The sequence below is a fragment of the Centropristis striata genome, chromosome 17 (assembly GCF_030273125.1).
Source record: "Centropristis striata isolate RG_2023a ecotype Rhode Island chromosome 17, C.striata_1.0, whole genome shotgun sequence".
NCBI classification, from domain to species: Eukaryota; Metazoa; Chordata; class Actinopteri; order Perciformes; family Serranidae; genus Centropristis; species Centropristis striata.
Genome location: NC_081533.1, coordinates 17,677,785 through 17,698,327, shown reverse-complemented (window position 1 = coordinate 17,698,327; position 20,543 = coordinate 17,677,785). Strand labels below are relative to the sequence as shown.

General features: G+C 36.1%; 2 protein-coding genes across 3 annotated transcripts in view; both read left to right on the top strand.

The window, feature by feature from the left end:
- The first annotated feature begins 919 nt into the window (after positions 1–919).
- On the top strand, positions 920–13,010 carry shbg (sex hormone-binding globulin). The gene is made up of 8 exons (XM_059354148.1): positions 920–1,190; positions 2,848–2,945; positions 7,778–7,967; positions 8,084–8,245; positions 9,263–9,419; positions 9,601–9,737; positions 11,270–11,471; positions 12,756–13,010. The coding sequence occupies exons 1-8, from the start codon at positions 1,095–1,097 to the stop codon at positions 12,887–12,889; spliced, it is 1,176 nt and encodes a 391-aa protein (XP_059210131.1). The 5' UTR covers positions 920–1,094; the 3' UTR covers positions 12,890–13,010.
- Positions 13,011–14,725: 1,715 nt separating this feature from the next.
- neurl4 (neuralized E3 ubiquitin protein ligase 4) overlaps positions 14,726–20,543 on the top strand; it is a 35,878-nt gene continuing 30,060 nt past the window's right edge. The window contains exon 1 of one of the 2 annotated variants that reach the window (XM_059354140.1): positions 14,726–15,091. In XM_059354140.1, coding sequence (XP_059210123.1) covers positions 14,927–15,091 — 165 coding nt within the window. In that variant the 5' untranslated portion in view covers positions 14,726–14,926. The remainder of the gene's footprint in view (positions 15,092–20,543) is intronic. The other variant, XM_059354141.1, reaches the window with a different exon arrangement.

Genomic DNA, 20,543 nt, shown 5'->3' with positions numbered 1-20,543 from the left:
TGGCTGAGGTCACTCACCCAGCTGCAGTCTGCTCACCACAGAGCCTGCAGAGTTACAGGCTAATGGAGACGCTCTTTATTTAAACATCTATCTGCTGAATTTGGACTTTTAGATAGAGCAGTGGTGTTAAAATGCTCTGATCATCTCTATCTGATAGTCTAAAACAAAACAAAGTTTAATGTGAGTTTTATATGAATGGCACTTTACCGTGTTGTGTGTGGAAGGTCCCTTTAATTACTTTTTTTGGTAATTTTGTGTCTTTTTTTTGTAATTTTGTATCTTTTTTGGTAATTTTGTGTCTTTTTTGGTAATTTTGTGTCTTTTTTAGTAATTTTGTGTATTTTTTTTGTAATTTTGTGTATTTTTGTGTCTTTTTTGGTCATTTTGTGTCTTTTTTGTAATTGTGTGTCTTTTTAAAAATAATTTTGTGTCTTTTTTGGTAATTTTGTGTCTTTTTTTGTAATTTTGTGTCTTTTTAAAACATTTTTTGTGTCTTTTTAAGAATTATTTTGTGTCTTTTTTTTTAGTAATTTTGTGTCTTTTTTGTCATTTTGTGTTTTTTTTGCGTCATTTTGTGTCTTTTCTGGATCATTTTGTGTCTTTTTTCGTGATTTTGTGTCATTTTTGGTAATTCTGTGTATTTTTTGGTCATTTTGTGTCTTTTTAAGTAATTTAGTGTTTTTTCTGTCATTTTGTGTCCTTTTTTTGTAATTTTGTGTCTTTTTTTGCTCATTTTGATACAGCCTCCAGCAGCCCCCAGGTAATTTAAGTTTGAGACCCCTGATTTAGCCAAAAAAACAACAATTTTGACAAAAATGACTTCGGGGATATTTAACAGTCTGATGCTTCCATTCCTCTTGTGTTTGCCTGCCGTATCTTTTCATCCTCCTACAGAGATCCTCTCTCTCTGCTGCCGATCAATAACCTGCATGCCAGTATTTGCCCTCTGGACCCCGGGACAGTTTACCAGCACACACCCACGTCCACACACACTGCTGCTCCTCGTCCCACCATCGACACCTCAGGGAGTCGGCAGACCACCCGTGGGCTGAGGAAGTGCTCTCTGGGAGGCCGGGTGTCTGATGCACTGAAGGATGTCCGTGTTGTGGAACGCCATGGCGGGTGGAGTGCTGCTGGCTGTGAGCCTGGTGGTGCTGCTGAGGGGAGCTGAGGGCCACGGAGAGGGTAAGGTACGTTCACATGATGCAACACATTCATGTTTCTACCTGGAACAGTGTTAAAATGATCTTATTATCTCTATCTGATAGTCTAAAGCAGGGGTGTCAAACTCTGGCCCGAGGGCCAAATTTGGCCCGCAGTGTAATTTTATTTGGCCCGCAAGGCAATACCAAATTATTATATTATTATTGTACTATAAAAGCTGACCCGCCGGTATTATACGGCGCATTTACCGCTAATACTAGATTTATTATTGTTATTTTATTTTTAAATGTATTAACCTGTTGAAAAACTTTATTTTGATATTTAAATCAGAAGGATGCAAATAGAAAAGAGGCATACGATTTTTATTTAATTTTTATTTAATAAATTAATGACATTGATGTGTTTTTTATTTGAAATTTGATTTTGCATGTCTGCACTATTTAGTTATATATTGTATGTTTATAAGCGTTGCTGGTTCCATATTCAATGTTAAAGCAAAACATGTTTGGTATATATTAAAAGGTTAATTTGTTCAATGTTGGCCCGCGATTTTATTCAAGTTTTAAATTTTGGCCCATTGTGTATTTGAGTTTGACACCCCTGGTCTAAAGCATAGGTCTCAAACTCGCGGCCCGCGGGCCAATTGCGGCCCTCGTGACGATATTTTGTGGCCCTCACCTTGATATGAAAGTTTAATGTGAGTTTTATATGAATGGCACTTTACCGCGTTGTGTGTGGAAGGTCCCTTTAATTACTTTTTTTTGGTAATTTTGTGTCTTTTTCTAATAATTTTGTGTCTTTTTTGGTAATTTTGTTTATTTTTTTGGTAATTTTGTGTCTTTTTGGGTCATTTTTTTTGTCTTTTTTAAATAATTTTGTGTCTTTTTAAAGTAATTTAGTTTTTTTCTGTCATTTTGTGTCTTTTTTAGTAATTTAGTGCCTTTTTTGTGTAATTTTGTGTCTTTTTAAAATAATTTTGTGTCTTTTTGGTCATTTTGTGTCTTTTTTTTAAGTAATTTCGTTTTTTCTGTCATTTTGTGTCTTTTTTTTAGTAATTTTGTGTGTTTTTTGGTAATTCTGTGTCTTTTTTTGGTGATTTTGTGTCTTTTTTAAAAGTAATTTAGTTTTTGTTCTGTCATTTTGTGTCTTTTTTGGTCATTTTGTGTCTTATTTTGATCATTTTGACACTGCCTCCAGCGGCCCCAGGTATTTTGAGTTCGAGGCCCCTGGTATACTGTATGCAGTGCAGGTGCAGGTTCAGACGGGTCTACTGGCATGACCTCACATTACTGTTGGACTTCGGTCAGTTTGCTGCCAGACAGATAACACCACCAGATGTTTTTACCCCATTCACAGATTTTTTCCCCCCATTAGCTTCCATGATAGCGTATATATTGATATACTGCAGCTGGATGGCTCTCTTGTCAATGACTTGACATTGATTTTGCACTTCATTACCACTTGCACTTCCCTTGTTAAAAGATAATTAAGTTTTTAAGTTGGATCAATAACTGGAAAAAAAAAATCATCCCTCAGTTTAAAATGGTTTTAACCACTAATCAATCCCGATATCTGACAAGAACATACAAAAGAAGGGTTTAATGACTGTGAACTGTGCAGAAAGAAGAGCTGAGGTATTGATTTCTTGTTAAATGAGAACCTTATGAACATCGTGTCTTCCAGAGAGAAGTCTCAGGCGGAGCGACCGTCTACCTCGGCCAGGACAGAGACATCTGGAGGCCGCTGATCCACACCACAGTCAACCTCAGTGAGATCAGGAGGTACGTCTGCCAACCGCTGCACCCTGAACGCATCACGTACTCACTGGAAATCTGTGGCCAAGGAAGCAAAAAGGCTCTTGCATGTTTGAAAAATTAAAGCCAGACCTGTTCTGCCCTAAAAAGACTCACTGCAGTAGCTACATTTTTGGTTGAAATTGAGTTATAACTAAAAAATGATCTCCTTTATGTCTGTTTTATCTTGTGACAAAGTTTTACACTGCAAAAACCAACTGGCAAAAAAAGAAAAGTTGGGTGAACTCAAAATTTCAAGGCAACAAACTTCGATAAAATTTTAAGTTGGACAATTAAACTAAATATTTTAAGTTTTGTTTTTGAGTTTGCTCAGCTCTGAATTTCTCTGGCACGATTGTAACGCCGCTATGAAATGTCAGCTAATGTTGCGACCACAATTTTGAGTTAGCATTGATGCGCTAATGGCTACTCTTGTAGCTGTAACAAGCAGCGCCGCTAGCATCAGTTAGCCGCTAGCGTCAGTTAGCTGCTAGCTTTCGCTAATGACCTAATTTCACAACAAAGAAATAAGAGTTAGCAGAACTATTGTCCCTTGTTTTGAACCCCAACTTAAAGATATAAGTAACAACATCTCACCAACTTGTTTTTGAGCAGACAACTGGCTTCCTTTGTTGTGCTAACTTACATTATTGCCCTAAATGTCAATAATTTATATTTCCATGTTTTACCAAATTAAATCACTGTTTTAGGCCAAAAAATACAAGTTGGCTTTTTTGCAGTGCAACATTTTACATTTTTCTTTGTAAGAATTCTTTAAGTAAGTAAAATAATCTAGGCACCAGAAAAACCAATGATGTCTTAAAATAAATCCAAAAATACTAATTTTGAGCAATTGTGGCTTGAAAAGCCCGACTATAGTAACATTAAAATAAGCCAGAAATGCTTGAAACTAGCACATTTTTTCTCATTTCAGTATCTGTGGGTAGATACTGGTGGTAGAAAATGATTTTGAAATAGGATTTAAACTACATGTAACTAAAACTCTCAATTGGAACCAATATTTTGGGTAAAAACTCACCATATTCAGCAGCTGACTAGATTAAAAAGCATGAGAAAGCTCACAATGTCAATCCTAAAAACAAGTCTTTAAACATGACTGAAATCCCTGTGAAGAGGTTATTCACTCATTTTGTTACAAAAAGACACATGTTCTTAAAATAAGCACATGAAGCTATGGTCAGTAGGTAAATTATGCTCAAAACAAAATAATCAAGATACTATTGTTAGATATAAGAAGAAAATACTTGGTAAACTTCATGTTTTTTGCAGTGTATATTTCAATTTTGCTTTATTTCAGAGAAATAATGACATAAAAATTGCAATAACTACAGAATCCAACTGAAGACCAAAGCTAAACTTTGACTGTGATACAGTGTAGTCTTGTATTTATTAATTGTGTTGAATAGCGAAGACAAGAATAATAGAAATTATAAGTTTATTTATTAAATTATTATCTAGATCAAGGGTCGGCAACCTGCGGCTGCTGAGCCTCATGTGGCTCTTCAGGCCATCTGCAGTGGTTCCTATAGCTGGGACAAAGAAATGAAATAACTACTTAATAATGACTAATTAAGAGCCAATATGTTACTTATTTGCATGCTAATAAGCAACTAATTAATGCTGAATATGTGTTCCCTAATATAAAGTGTTACCATTAATGGATACATTTTTGTGTAGTTGTATACTGCAGTAGTTCTCAACCTTTTTGAGTCGCGACCCCCAATTTAACATGTATGTTGTCCGCAACCCCCACTCACTGAACAGAATCTCACATGCACAGTTCGGATCATCCAAAGAAGAAACAAAATGACCAAAAAAGGAAACAAAATGACCAGAAAAGACAGAAAATGACCAAAAAAGGAAACAAAATGACCAAATAATACACAAATTGACCACAAAATGATCAAAAAAAGACACAAAATGATCAAAAAAGACACAAAATGATCAAAAAAAGACACAAAATGATCAAAAAAAGACACAAAATGGCCTAAACAGACACAAAATGACAAAAAAAGTCACACAATGACCCCCAGAAATCATCTCGCGACTCCAATTGGGGTCCCGACCCCAAGGTTGAGAATAGCTGGTATACTGTATTAACCCTTTGATGCACAACATATGGACAACACTTCTAATGCACAACATGGGTCAAAAATAACTCATTCATCCAAATTTGATTTAAAATTAAATGACCTAATACTATAATAATAGTAATTTGTTTCAAATAGTTACTTTCCACACTCATATATTTAATATATTTAACATGTTTATGTATCATTTTGTCACACATACAGTGTATCTGGAAGGTTTTGACAGCGCTTCACTTTTTCCACATTTTTTTTTATGTTTCAGCCTTATTCCAAAATTGATTAAATTAATTTTTCCTTAAAAATATACACACAATACCCCCATAATGACATTTTTTGACCCATGTTGTGCATTTGAAGCGTAGTGATACAAAAAGGGTTTTTATTCAAAAAGTAAGAAATTAAAAACAAAAAATTAGGATGTATGATGATCAAAAACAAGTTGATTGAGGAAAACCTGGAATACTGAATGATGAAATTAATTTATTGCAAAAATATAGAAAATTAAAACCTCAGTCGGGTCACTTTAGACCCATGTTGTGCATCAAAGGGTTAATAGTGTTTGGTTGTCACAAAGTCCCACAACACACCTGGACTTGCCACAGGACTGAACTAGATTAGTACTTCAAAGCCTATTTAGCATCATTTGATTCTGGTGTCATTTAGTTTCTGTTTAGTTCAAGTAAACATTATTTTTTAAAATATTTCTATGGTGAAACCAGCCAAGGTCACTTTGACCTCAATATAAAAAAGGTTGAAATAAACCCACAGTCATTGAACTTTTTACTTCTATTTGTCTTTCAGTACAGAAGCAGATTGAGACCTTGGTCTCAGTATGACAACCTGTCACACAAATGTTGAATAAATGTCAATTTGTATAAAATCTAACATGAATGGTGTCGACATAGAGCTCGATGCATTCAGGCAGTAATAGAGATTAAATGATAGATAGACAGAGTGCATAAAAACACATAAAGTGCATAGTGACTGTATGTTATAACCAGAGTTATTAAACCAAGCAGAAGTTTCATTTTTTATACAAATATTTTTTTCACTATGAAATGGGTCAATTTGACCCGCAACATAACAGGAGGGTTAAATGTATTTGTGACTTTGTAAATCATCTTATCTTAAAAAGAGCAATATTAAGAGTCATCAAGGGAGCACAAAATAAAATCTGTGTCTGACAAAATAGCTGAGAAGGATAATAATACAGACTTCCATTTATTAAAACTACAGGGCAGGTTTGCTTTTGACTGGTTTCCCCTGCACTGCAAAAAAAGCCAACTTGTATTTTTTGGCTTAAAACAGTGATTTAAGTTGGTAAAACTTGGAAATATAAATTACTGACATTTAGGGCAATAATGTAAGTTAGCACAACAAAGGAAGCCAGTTGTCTGCTCAAAAACAAGTTTGTGAGTTGTTGTTACTTATATCTTTAAGTTGGGGTTCAAAACAAGGGACAATAATTCTGATAACTCTTATTTCTTTGTTGGGAAATTCGGTCATTAGCAAAAACTAGCGGCTAACTGATGCTAGCGGCGCTGCTTGTTACAGCTACAAGAGTAGCCATTAGCGTATCAATGCTAACTCAAAATTGTGGTCACAACATTAGCTGACATTTCATAGCGCCGTTACAATCGTGCCAGAGAAATTCAGAGTTGAGCAAACTCAAAAACAAAACTTAAAATATTTAGTTTAATTATCCAACTTAAAATTTTATCGAAGTTTGTTGCCTTGAAATTTTGAGTTCACCCAACTTTTCTTTTTTTGCAGTGTGGTCAGTCACTGTTAAAAAACAAAACAATTGATGTTATCACCCCATGATAAGGTTCTGTTTGCAGAAAAAAACATGGATGAAGGAAGGTGCACATGGGGCAGATAAACTCACTATTATCACTGCTGTTATTGTGATTTTCTAATTATCATTATTATTATTTAAATTTTTATTTTTTTCGGATTTTCAAGTTGCCTATCAATTTAGGTATAATATGTCTTTATAGGAGTATTGTGATAGAGAGTGTAAATACTTTTGCAAGGATGTGATTTTGATTTTTAATTTAATTTATTTTTTTCTTCTCTTTATTTTCTTTTCGTTTTTAAACCATTTTCTTTCTTTTTATGTTTTGATGAAAAGACTTGATATTTTTACAAAATGTAGAGCAACATGTATGTACACTGTAATAAATTATTCTGTAGTCATTTCATTTTACTTATATATATATATAAGTATATTACTATATATAGTAATATATATATTTGATAAAATGTATTAAATATAAATGCGTCCTTGATTTTGAGGCAGTTGTTTAAGTAACTTTATTATAAAAATGTTTGAGATAGAATCAACTTATTTTGATCACATTAAATATAATCTTTATGTGTATGTAATTCTAAATCAAGAGAATTTTGAATGAATCCAACACAATAGAATTCGTTTTTTAATTGACAGGCACTTCCTGTTAAGTTGTTATTAACTCAACTTGTGGTTAGATTTAATTAATAATATTGCGTGCAATCTGTTGCCTCAATTTTATTGAGTAGCTATTGTTGATCTTTTTTTACAGTGTATGTGCTGTTTTGTTTTTCTGAAAGTAAATAAAAAGTTTAATAACAATAAAAACCAAAAACAATGATATGACTTCATTCAAGTAATCCCAGTCTTCAGTGGAGCAGCACACTATTCTGCTTTGTTTTAATCTCTCTCTGCAGCATCAAGTCGTCCTTTCAGTTACGGACGTTTGACCCAGAAGGCGCCGTCTTCTACGGAGACACCAAGAGCGGGGCGGACTGGTTCGTCTTGTCCCTGAAGGACGGCGTCCCCCTGATGCAGATCAGCAGAGCAGACGTCCTGGTCAGCGTGGCGGGCGGTCCCAAGATCAACGACGGACAATGGCACACGGTGAGTTTCACTTTTTATTCAAATCACAATGTGGTTAAACACAGAAACGTAGTGTTTGGCACATGTTCCTGAAACCACAATAATAATCATATAGAACTGGATATTGTAACTTCAAGGTGTCGGTGAGCAACCAGGAGAACTTTGTGGTTCTGGAGGTGGACGGCTCCGACCGGCTGGTGGTGGGCATGCAGTCCAAACAGAAGATGGAAGTCATTTCAGGTGAACTCCGACTGGCTGTTGGCGGGATCCTGATCGACAAGGAGAAGCTGATTGTTCCGGTAAGAGACTGGTCTCCCCTCAAAATCAATAATATAGGACGTTGGGAAGGCAGCAAAATATGAGTCGAGGGGCGGCTGTGGCTCAGTTGGTGGAGTTGGTTGGCCCCCAACCGAAGGGTTGGTGGTTCGATCCCTGACCGTCGCAGCCTACATGTCGAAGTATCCTTGAGCAAGATACTGAACCCCAAATTGCTCCTGATGCTGTGTTCATCGGTGTGTGAATGAATTCCCAATGGTGGCAGGTGGCACCGTTTAGTGTAGCCTCTGCCACCAGTATGAATGTATGGGTGAATGAGCGCAGTCTGTAGTGTAAAGAGCTTTGAGTGGTCGCAAAGCGACTAGAAAAGCGATATATAAGTGCAGGTCCATTTACCGTTACGTTTTTGTTTTCCTCCACCGCCTGCTCTTTGATTTAGGAGTATGTGATGTAGAATTTAAATGGTGGATGTCACATTCAAGGCGGGAGGGAGGGGAGGTCGTACAAATGGCGGACTTTCACCCAGGAGAACGGGGTTTGTGTAGCCTGGCTAACACCAGACTATATTACAAATGAGATCTAGTCTGGAGCCGTTTATTGGGCGCTACGAATGTCTATCAAAGCGTCTGTAGGTAGCTCTTAGCCAATCAGATCAGTTATACCAGATGACGTAGTAGAGCGACAGAAATTGATGTTTAGGTTTCAGACTTTGTTGTCCAGTAAAGTGTGTTAATCCACTCTGAGATACTTTACATTTGTTCACATTTGCTTTTTATCGTTATTTTTCATTCTACAATTTCCTACATTTCCCATAATGACTTTCAACAACAACCAGAAAATGAACAAGAAGAGCACTTCTATAACTTGCCCTCAGACTATGTGTTCTGGTTGAAATAATCAATAAATGGTTTTCCCAATTCTATAGAACTTTGTATCCTGATTTTTCAGTAAGAATCTGATTTTGAATCTTCATCATTTCTGATCCAATCTCATTCGTTCCTGCTCGTCTGCTGTTAATTCCAATAAATGTCCTGCTGCAGTTTGAGCCGCAGATGGACGGCTGTGTGCGTGAAGGCAGCTGGCTGAACCTCAGCCTCCCCTGGGAGACCGAGGCGGAGGAGCTCTGGCCCTGCTACCAAAACATCCACCCTGGCAGCTTCTTCCCTGGCACTGGATTTGCCATTTTCAACACCTCAGGTGGGAACATTGCGCTCGATTCTACAGGATATGAACAAGTGTGAACACTCCTTCGTATAATAACAAGCTTTCCAACAGGACTGGATGATGCATTCTGCCTGACATGGCATCTCAATTTTATGTATAATCAGCCGTATTTGGATTTGACTAATTTTATGTGTTGTGCTTTTGTCCTCTGCAGTTTTCCTTGTTGATGCAGATGAACAGCTTAATATAGAATTTAGGGGAGATTTCACCAAAGTCGACGGGACCATTTTCAGCATGAAGGCCCCTGGACAAAAGTTTATGTTCCTTTTAGTGGCCAATAATGAGACAAAGGTACGCACATAAATCAGATATCAAAACTGATTTCACTAATAATTCCTTGCATTTGTTTAAGAACTCCTAATACCTTCGGCTACATTAACATATGTGTCATGTGATTTCCATCATACACACTTTACACACACACACACACACACACACATGCAGACACAGATTCATGGATGGATTACTAAAGTGTCAGTGGCTGCTGTGGCCTTCACCTGCAAAGTCACTTAAAGACACGTATCAACCAGAAAGAGACTCGAAATGGCACAAATAAACATAAAACTAACTAAAATAACTACAGAGATGCAAAAAGACTCCAAATGACTATGGAAAGGGACAAAATAATCACAAAGTGGAACAAAATGACTGCAAAGTGACTAAAAAGAGACTCAAAATGACCATAAAGATACATAAAACCACAAAGAAGCATATAATGACTACAAAGAGACTTAAAAGTGCCACAAAGAGACAAAAAGTCACTATAAAGAGACACAAAACAACCACAAAGAGACTCGAAGTGACGGAAAAGAAACATGAAATGACCACAGAGAGACACAAAACAACTACAAAGAGACAAAAAACAACTTCAGGGAGACTCAAAGTGACTTCTAAGAGATTAAAAATGGCCACAAAACAACTACAAAGAGACTTAAAGTGACTATAAAGACACTGAACATGACTACAGAGAGACACAAAACCACAAAGAGGCACATATTGACTTCAAGGAGACTTAAAATCGCCAAATAGACACACAAAACAACCATAAAGAGACTCAAAATGACCACAGAGAGACACAAAACCACAAAGAGGCAAAAGCTGACTACAGTGCTTATTTAAAATTGCCACAGAGAGACACAAAAAAATTACAAAGAGACACAAAACAACTTCAGGGAGACTCAAAGTAACTACTAAGAGACTTAAAATTGCCACAAAACAACTACAGAGAGACAAAAAACCACAAAGAGGCACAAACTGACTACAGGGAGACTTAAAAGTACCAGAAAAAGACACAAAACAACCACAAAGAGACTCAAAATGACCACAGAGAGACACAAAACAACCACAAAGAGACTTCAGGGAGACTCAAAGTGACTTCTAAGAGATTTAAAATTGCCACAAAACAACTACAAAGAGACTTAAAGTGACTATAAAGACACTGAAGATGACTACAGAGACACACAAAACCACAAAGAGGCACAAACTGACTACAGGGAGACTTAAAATTGCCAGAAAAAGACAAAACAACTACAAAGAGACTTAAAGTGACTATAAAGACACTGAAAACAACCACAAAGAGACTCAAAATGAGCACAGAGAGACACAAAACCACAGATTGATGCATATCAACTCCAAAGACAAGAACAAAGCAGCAGAAATGTGTCTGTCTCCTCTGTAGATGAGAGCTGGCGGGGCCTTTTGCTTGTCCGGCCCCGGGGCCTATTGTCTCATAATCCTCCTATGCACAGACTGCTCACCACCATGTGTTGATTTACAGGATTATGTCGAGTTATTTCTTCTGTGTCTCTCTCTTGAATTTGCAGGAGGTCACGTTCACTTTTGACAAAGAAAGATTCACTATGAATAACATAGTGAGGAGGCTGGTGTTGACCTTTGAGATGGATTCAATGCAAATTCGTGAAGAAGAAGATGAATTAACGGGCTCAGTGTCTGTGGTTCCTGTCACCCACCCCGACTTTTCCACCACGTGGAGAAATGGTCTTCTCTCCTTTGGAAGTCTCCTCGGTGAGATTTAGCAGCAATGATGTGCAAAGTGTCTCTCAGTCGGCTACAGTCTTTATAACTTCAAAAGTTCTAGATCAGGGATGGGCAACTGGAGGCCCGGGGGCCACATACGGCCCGCACCCTCACTTGAAGTGGCCCTCAGTACAACTACATGCATTTGAGCATGAAATCTTAAAAGTGCAGTGTAAAAATGCACAAAATTACTTCTTGCAATTAATGTTGGTCTGCTGTTCTTGCACTGATGAAAAAAAGAAATCACAGTAAGTGGTTATTTTTTTATTTGCTTCAAACCTTTTGTATTCCTATTTATACTGTTATACATGCATTTCAGCATGAAATATGTTAAGTTATTGCACTGTAAACAAATAGACACAAAATAAACAAATAGACTCAAAATGAACAAAAAAAGACACAAAATGAACAAAAGAAAGATACAAAATGAACAAAAAAGACACAAAAAAGACACAAAATGAACAAAAAAGACACAATAAAGACACAAAAATGAAAAAAAGGCACAAAATTACTTCTTGCAATAATGTTGGTCTGCTGTTCTTGCACTAAAAAAATAAATCAGTAAGTGGTTATTTTTTATTTGCTTCAAACCTTTTGTATTCCTATTTATACTGTTATACATGCATTTGAGCATGAAATATGTTAAGTTACTGCACTGTAAACAAATAGACACAAAATAAACAAATAGACTCAAAATGAACAAAAAAACCCACAAAATGAACAAAAGAAAGATACAAAATGAACAAAAAAAGACACAAAATTACTAAAAAAGAGACAAAAAAGACACAAAATGAACAAAAAAGACACAAAATGAACAAAAGTAAGATACAAAATGAACAAAAAAGACACAGAATGAACAAAAAAGACTAAAAATGACCAAAAACACGAACTTAAAAGTGCAGTACAAATGCACAAAATTACTTCTTGCAATTAATGTTGGTCTGCTGTTCTTGCACTAAAAAAAAAAGAAATCACAGTAAGTAGTTATTTTTTATTTGCTTCAAACCTTTTGTATTCCTATTTATACTGTTATACATGCATTTGAGCGTGAAATATGTTAAGTTACTGCACTGTAAACTTATTTAAAATTGCAGTTTCATCATATCTGGTAAAGTGCACGCTCCTATATGTGGCCCTGTGGTAGTGAAAATGAAAAATTGTGGCCCCCTCCAGCATTTAAGTTGCCCGTCCCTCTTCTAGATTACTGCTCAGAAGTGGCGTAGTAAAGTGCAATGCAAGGTCACTTATATTTTCACTCTTTTCACATTTCAGGTGAGGGTGAGGGTGACGTTGGCTCCCAGTTCTTGACAGGCTGTCTGGGGAGCGTCCAGGTTCAGGGGAAGGATTTGGATCTGGATTTAGCTCTCAAACACGTGTCAGTCTCCTCTCACAGCTGCCCTGCATAGACCGGAAACGTATGCATGTCTGATATGGGGACTAAGTGTTTGCAGAGGATGTCTATGAAAAAAATCTGTACCAGTTGACCTCCAAAATGTGGAGAATTTACAATAAAATATGAATATGTTGTTTGGTAGATATATCTTTTGCATTAGTGTAATTGGACCATAATGTGCTGATTAATCTGAGAAATGTAAGTGGGTTTGTGACCTTGGTACGTGCAGCAGTCTGCTTTTTAAATAAAATATGATTCTCCTTAATATAGATATCCATTCATATTCATTTTACAGTTTTTTAAAAGGCAAAACAAGGTCCAATAGGCCTTTAATGGGGATTTAAACATTGTGATGAGACATTGATGATCAGTACTGAGCAGGTATGAGTGTAACAGAGATTTAGGACATGGATTTTGCTCCCTCTAGTGGACTGAAAAGGATAATGTTAGATGCTGTATGTATTGTGTACCCAATAAAACCAAAAGTATTTATCTCAACAGATGTCACATTGAGTGATATTTAGACTAAAGCCAAAAATAAAAACAAAAAGAAACACAGATTAATGCCAGGTAGAGGCCAGAAATCAATTATGAGGCCTACATTTCTAAATATTTTAGATGAGTTTAGTGCTTAAAATACAATCTAAACAATGTCATATTACATAAACAATAATGTTTATATTGAGTCTTTCTTTATTTTTGAAAATCACATGTAAATGAACAGTATGTTACACTGCTGTGTGTTAATATCAGGTGTACATATACAGTACAAAAATAAATAAGAAAATAAAATAAAAAGGATAAAAATAAAATATTAAGAAAAAGTAATACAGATTCAAATTAATGTGTCAGCACTTCATTAAAAATTATCAAACACAGTTTTTTTTGTCTTCTAATTTTTAAGGCCTCTTATATAAGTGCCATATTTATATAGTTCTTGATTAATTCAACATTTTGGTTTGTAGTTCGCCCATCTGTTCCTATTGATGTGGAATTTTCTCAATAACAAAATCAACTAAGCTACACATTGAAAAGTATATATATACGTAGATATATGTGTTTATATATAAACATATATAAATATATAATATACTTTTCAATGTGTAGCTATATATATGTGTAGCTATATATATATATATTATATACATATATATATATATATATATATGTATATAATATAAATAATCAGTAGTAGCAAATAAATATATAAATAAATAAATAAAAGAGAAGATGTCTTAAGTTTGCATAATAAAAGTATATAATTATATTAAGTGCTTTTATGCATTACAGAATTAATAAAATAAAATTAATAAAAAATAAAGTAAGGTAAGATAAAGAAAATAAAAAAATAAAAGGAAATAATAATAACAATAAAAAGTTTTTAAAAAGCTAGATAAAAAGAGAAAACAATAAATAAATAATTAAGACGTAGAGCATGATAATATATATATAAATAGACTAATAAGTAGTAGCAACAATAAATAAATAAAAAATTAAGAAGTAAAGCATGATATATTTATGTATCTATATATATATATGGATATATATATATATATATATATATATATATATATATATATATGGATATATATATATATATATATGGATATATATATATATATATATATATATATATGTATATATATATATATATATATATATGGATATATATATATATATATATATATATATATATATATATATATATACATACATATATATATATATATATATATATATATATACATATATATATATATATATATATATAGTAGCAAATAAAATAAATAACACTAAATTATAACACTAAGATGCATGAGCAGAAAAATCTCTAAAAATGGTTCAAGTAAAAGCCAAATAGTATATAATAAAAGTATATAATTATATTAAGTGCTTTTATGCATTGCAGACATGGGCGCGGTGTTATGGTCATAATAGCCTCCATACAGTTTATGGGTGCAGTTCAGTGGTATCGATTGCAGTAATCTACCGGCTGCCATAGCTACTGTCGCAAAGCCCGACTGTCGTGAATACTGGCCGCCCACTGAAGATGGCGGCGGAGCTGCATCCGCGGAGCGGAAAGCTGATCGGCCTGTCCAACTCGAACCGAACCGCCCGGCGCAACCAGCCCGTCCAGGAGTTCAACCACGGCTTGGTGCTTAGTAAGGAGCCGCTGAGGGACCGGGATGTCTTCACCGTCCGCATTGACAAGAAGGTAAACAACAACAGGCCCGCCGCTGCTGCTCCTCCTCGGCGGGGATGAGAGCAGCGGGAATGCGGGAGCAGCGCTCTGCGGGCCGGGCCGGGGGTCTGCCTCTGTCCGCAGTGAGGGGCTTCTCCTGCCCGGGGCGGTCCACACTGGCTGACAGCGGCCACGGTGGTCGCAGGTGTTCAGAGGCGTATTAAATGCACTGACAGAGATTAAACAGGGGCAGATGGACTTAATAAAACGCATTGTTATGTGTGGATTTGTTGAACGGATCAGTTGGCTAACGTTAACCTGCTCCTGTTGCCTTGGTACCGTCAGTTAGCCATGCTAATGAGCCGCTAGCAGCTAGCCGGGCTAGCTTCTCCGGGAGGTGCTATTGGGGCTCTGGCGTGTGTTGACAGGGACTTGCTGGTGTTTATTGTCGTCACCCTGTTAAAATAATCGCCTAAGTCATTTTTCAAGTTTTGCAGGAAACACAAAAAACTTCACCAAAAGTGTAACATATGATATTTATTGATCATTTCACTCAAAAAGGATGTAACAAAGGATGGCTATTGGCATAGTAATAACACTGTGTGTAAATTATGTAACTTAAGAGAAATAAATGACTTAGGCAATTTTTTGAACATGCCTTTGTGACTTAAGCAAGATATGGTAACACTTTATTTTGAAGGTGTCTACATAAGAGTCACACAAGCCTGTCAGAAACATGACATGACAAGTATCATGAGCATTAATGTTACTTCAAAGTGTCATTAATGTTCATGACACATCCCATGTCATGTTTATGACACGCTCATGTCACTCTTATGTAGACACCTTAGAGTAAGTGTTACCAATATTAGTGTCAACAATAAAACACTGATAAACCAAACTGATAACTAAACAATCTCCCTCTAGCTCTTCTTTGCTGGTTTCTTATCTGATTCCTATGAATGTGGCAAATTGTCAAAGAAGTGATGATCTTAAAGGGGTAAAATCACATGATCTGATCAACTGAGGATGGAGGCGATTTTACCATAGAGGAGATGATTGAGGCAAAAAAAACAGTTTTGACAAAAAATGACTGGGGCGATTATTTTAACAGTGTGACATTGTGCTACAGGAGCTCAACGTAGTATGTTAACTTAGCTCGGTTTAGTTTAGTTTTGAAGCTACAGTCATAGGTGTCTGCCAGCCTCTCAGCCTGTTTGTCCTGGTGGCTAATAATACTGCAGTGCTCATATCAGGTTGGGCTATTATAGTAGTGTAGTGAGTGAAAGGCTATGTGTGAACACAAATAGACATAAATGCATTGAATTAGTCACTACTATCTGTTACCAGTGTCAATAATAATATTCAGTGTGTTATGTTACTATTTACACACATCTTGATCCAAACACAGAGCATATTCAGACCAGCACTGATCAACAGCCCTGCTGGTGTAGTGGATGAGGAGTTTGACCACAAGGAGGTATAACTCATTAATCACTGGTCTGGTTCCTGTAAACATGCATTCCTGTCTCCTTGCAGCCACATTTGCTTTAAATAAACATATTTTTCACATATGATTTTTAAGAATTTAGAGATATTTTGCAAAAAATAAGATGTGAGCTGAGTATGGTTTTTACTTTGCTGTTTTAAAATTTTTGTTTCTAGAGAAGGTGATACATTTCCAAAACACTCCAGGAAACGTCTCCCTTTTATTCCTCAGGGAAATGTCAATTTTTACACCACAAATATCCCCTTCTCCATTATTTTAGAGGTTCAGTTTCATGCTAGTTTTTACTCATTGCATTTTTTCCAGCTAGATATAAGTGGCTCACTCTTAATACAACTTACTGTCATTTTCCAAACCAAGATACAATGTCCTATTTGCAGGAGGTCACACTCACTTTCCACAAAGAAACAATAAATATGAGAAAGATAGATCTTGTTTGAGTTTGGGAGACAAAAAGCCTCTTAAAGTTAAACATTTATTCCTTTTCAATGTGTTTATCTTTTCACATAATCCAGCGCTGCTGTTCAGTTTGAATACCAAATTCATTGCTTCCATTACCTTGAATTTGTAGCTTCCATATCACTTAAAAATAAGTGCTTATCTATGGGGTGTTCTCTTGTGATCCAGGCCTCTCCATATCATATCGACGCCTGTGCACAGTGTTTACATTTTGGCTGTTATCAGTGCAGAAGAGCTTGCTGTTGTAATGGCTTCTGCCTCTGCAGTCTGCAACCCTATTGGGTTTGTCAACAACATGGCAGCTCTGGAGCTTGTGCCAATGCCAACTGGGCCAGCACACACGCCCTGTGAATGACAGAGTGAGCGGCCAAGACATAGTTTGATTACTCAGAAAATCTACAATGATGATGCAGAGCTGCAAGTGAGCCAGGGAAGCTAAGCATGTGCTTTAACCCTCTGGAGTCTGGGGCTATTTTGTCCATTTTTGAATCCTTTTCATGTCTGTTTGTGTTTTTTGTTATCATTTTGTGTCTTTTTTTGGTCATTTTGTGTCTTCTGTGTTGTTGTTTTTTTGTCATTCTGTCTTCTCATTTTGTTTCTTTTTTTAGTCATTTTGTGTCTTTTGGTCATTTTGTGTCTTTTTTGGTCATTTTGTGTCTTTTTTTTTGTGTCATTTTGTGTCTGTTTATTTCTTGTCTATTTTTTTGTCATTTTGTGTCTTTTTGTGTCTTTTTTTTTGTCATTTTTAGCCCTTTAGTCCAACATAAAATGTGATTTTGAATCATTTTTTTTACTTTCCAAACATTCTTTCTTTATTGAGCATGATAATGGTCAATAAAGAAATTTAAATGTTGCAAATGTGAAAAAAGGTTACAAATATAACATATAAGAGGGTTACATACAGTTCTATCATTTTATACTAAATCTATTTGAGCTTGTCTCCAGTTTTACTTGGTATATCATCATCAAACTGAAACTGGCCTCATGGAGTTTACAGCCAGAACTTTAGAGGTAAATTTACAGTAGGGCTCCATGCTGCTTTGTTTTCTAGTCTGGATGTGATGAAGAAGTCTGGATTTGGAGCTTTTTCAGACTCCAGAGGGTTAATAGCACCTCTGGATATAAATGATTACCCATCCTTTATGGTGCTCTCAGCCTGATGAGGCCTCTCATAAACATCCTCATGCGCTGTCATCACATGCATTGCCTGTCTGAAGATCAATACTTTTCCATCACACGGACCCATATTGGCATGACAGCCCATCCTGCCCACTGAACTACAGTGGATGTTGGAAAATGCATGCAAGACAACAAGCAAATGAAATGATTTATTGGACAAACAGTTTACCCAAAGGAGGACGCCGTCAGTGTTTTCTGTATTAAGGCTGTGGTCTAGAGGAATATCACATATTGTGCATGCCTGAAAATGCATTGTGTTGTTGCCTGTATCAGCATGCTATTAGTCAATTTGTTGATTTAATTGATCAGTTGTTCGATTGAATAATCAGTAACTGGGTGATTCTCATGAACATGGTGCAATAATCCAAGAGCATTAAATATATATTTTCTTTGACCCTTTATAACAAATACAATCTATAGTCACTGTTTGATATGAATTTATAATCTATTTTTTAAAAATAAAGGTATTTTCTGACATTTTTAGAGACACTGTGAGCAAAAATCATTACCGTAACACATTTTTAAATAGAAATAAGAAAACAACTAATGTTTTTTTTTGTGTTTTTTTTCTTTGGCAAGCATTTGAATATGCTCAAAGGTAGCTGGTACCACCAAAATGTATTTTATTAAAATATACACATATTTTAATTCAAACAATTCTATCATTACCGTAGCATTCAACCATTTATTCTCATCAATTTTCAATCAGATTTTGTTCTTTATACATTGTTAAAAACCATAATGTTTGATTATATTCTGTTAAATTATACATTTTTAAATAAATGTATATTCATTTTTATAAAGTTTTTTAAATATTTATGCTATATAAGTGTGGGGAAACCACAACATTTTTATCTGGACGCATTATGGTAATGAATCTGTGGAACAAAAATATGTTCAAAAATATAGAAAATATTATTTTAACACAAAACAATGAATTGTGCCTCATTGCTATATTGTCCATTCATATAAAAGTGAAATATATTTAGTTTAATAAAGTATGTCCTTATAATATTCACAGACATAACTTAGACTGTGAAGTGTCTATCTATCTGTGTCTATCACAAGCGTTTGTACGTAGGCCTTAGCCAATTGTATCAACGACGGGGTCTCGCTAAACCCTATTAGCTTAGCCACTAACTGGGCTAGTTGGTAGATTAGGCTTTTGCCAAATCCTGTTGGAAGCAAGGCTAAAACATCCTTTTTGGTGGTGATAAAGGAGTGTAAAGTCAAACATTGTTCTTCTTTTAAAATAACACTGAACACTGTCTACAGCTAGATCAAAAGAGAGCTTTGGGTCTGCTGCAGCCATGTTGGATCTGTAAGAAAACTACAAGCTTCCTTCTGTCCAATAGTACGCACCATCATCTTGCCGTCCCTCCCCGTTCTGTGATTGGATACCAAAAGCAGGGCTAAGAATTGGCCATGGACACCATGCTGTCTTGCAGTTTAAAATGAAATCAAGCGTGCAAGGCATCATGTGTATACCCAGGCTAACCAGCTGATGGAAACGTCCCAAATCGCATTTTCTTTAATGCAACATTTCAAAAAATTTTGCTTCAAATTCGCTTTGACTTTAATGGAAACACGGCTTGCGATATCCTCCTGAAGTGTTGCAATGCTTGTTATTTCCGCCTGCAAATCCAGTAGTTCTAGACTTCCCTGGTGTGCCCTCTAGTGGAAACCTCCATTATCACACATTGTACACAGGCAAGTGTCGATGTGAACAATTTGGTTCACAATGCAGCCTGTAATGCATAGTTTAACAGCAAGTATATCTTCAGCCTGAGATGTGAAGCTTTTCCCACACTGTAAGGTCCTTGCAGTGTTTCTGTGGCTCTGCTTTTGATGCAATGAATTTTTCAGCCTTTTAAAAAGCTGTTCGGTGGTCATACTCTGCATGTATCCTGTAGTTATTGGTCCTTTGAACACACAGAACGAGAGAGAGAGAGAGAGAGCGGGAGAGAGAGAGAGAGACACCGAGAGGCAGACACCCACAGGCTGCTGTTACATAAGTGAATGAGTAAGAGAAGGAGATGTCTGTCTCCTCCTCACAGCGACCCGGTCAGGCTGAGCTACTACTAAATCTGTTAACCCAGATACCAGTGCTTTGGTAGCACACTGCCTTACATAGCACCTGCCACAGAGCTGTGGAGGACACCAAGGAGAGGGGGCAAGCAGGAGGAGCATATCTTAAAAAATGACATCGTTCTCGGAGGAATTCTTTTTTTGTTTTCTGCTCGGCATGGAGGTGAGCTGCAGAAAAAAATCCCAGGAGCTGGAACGGCTTCAATGTTATGTTCAAGGTCACTTCATCGGGGTGGATTTCTGCCAACTTCC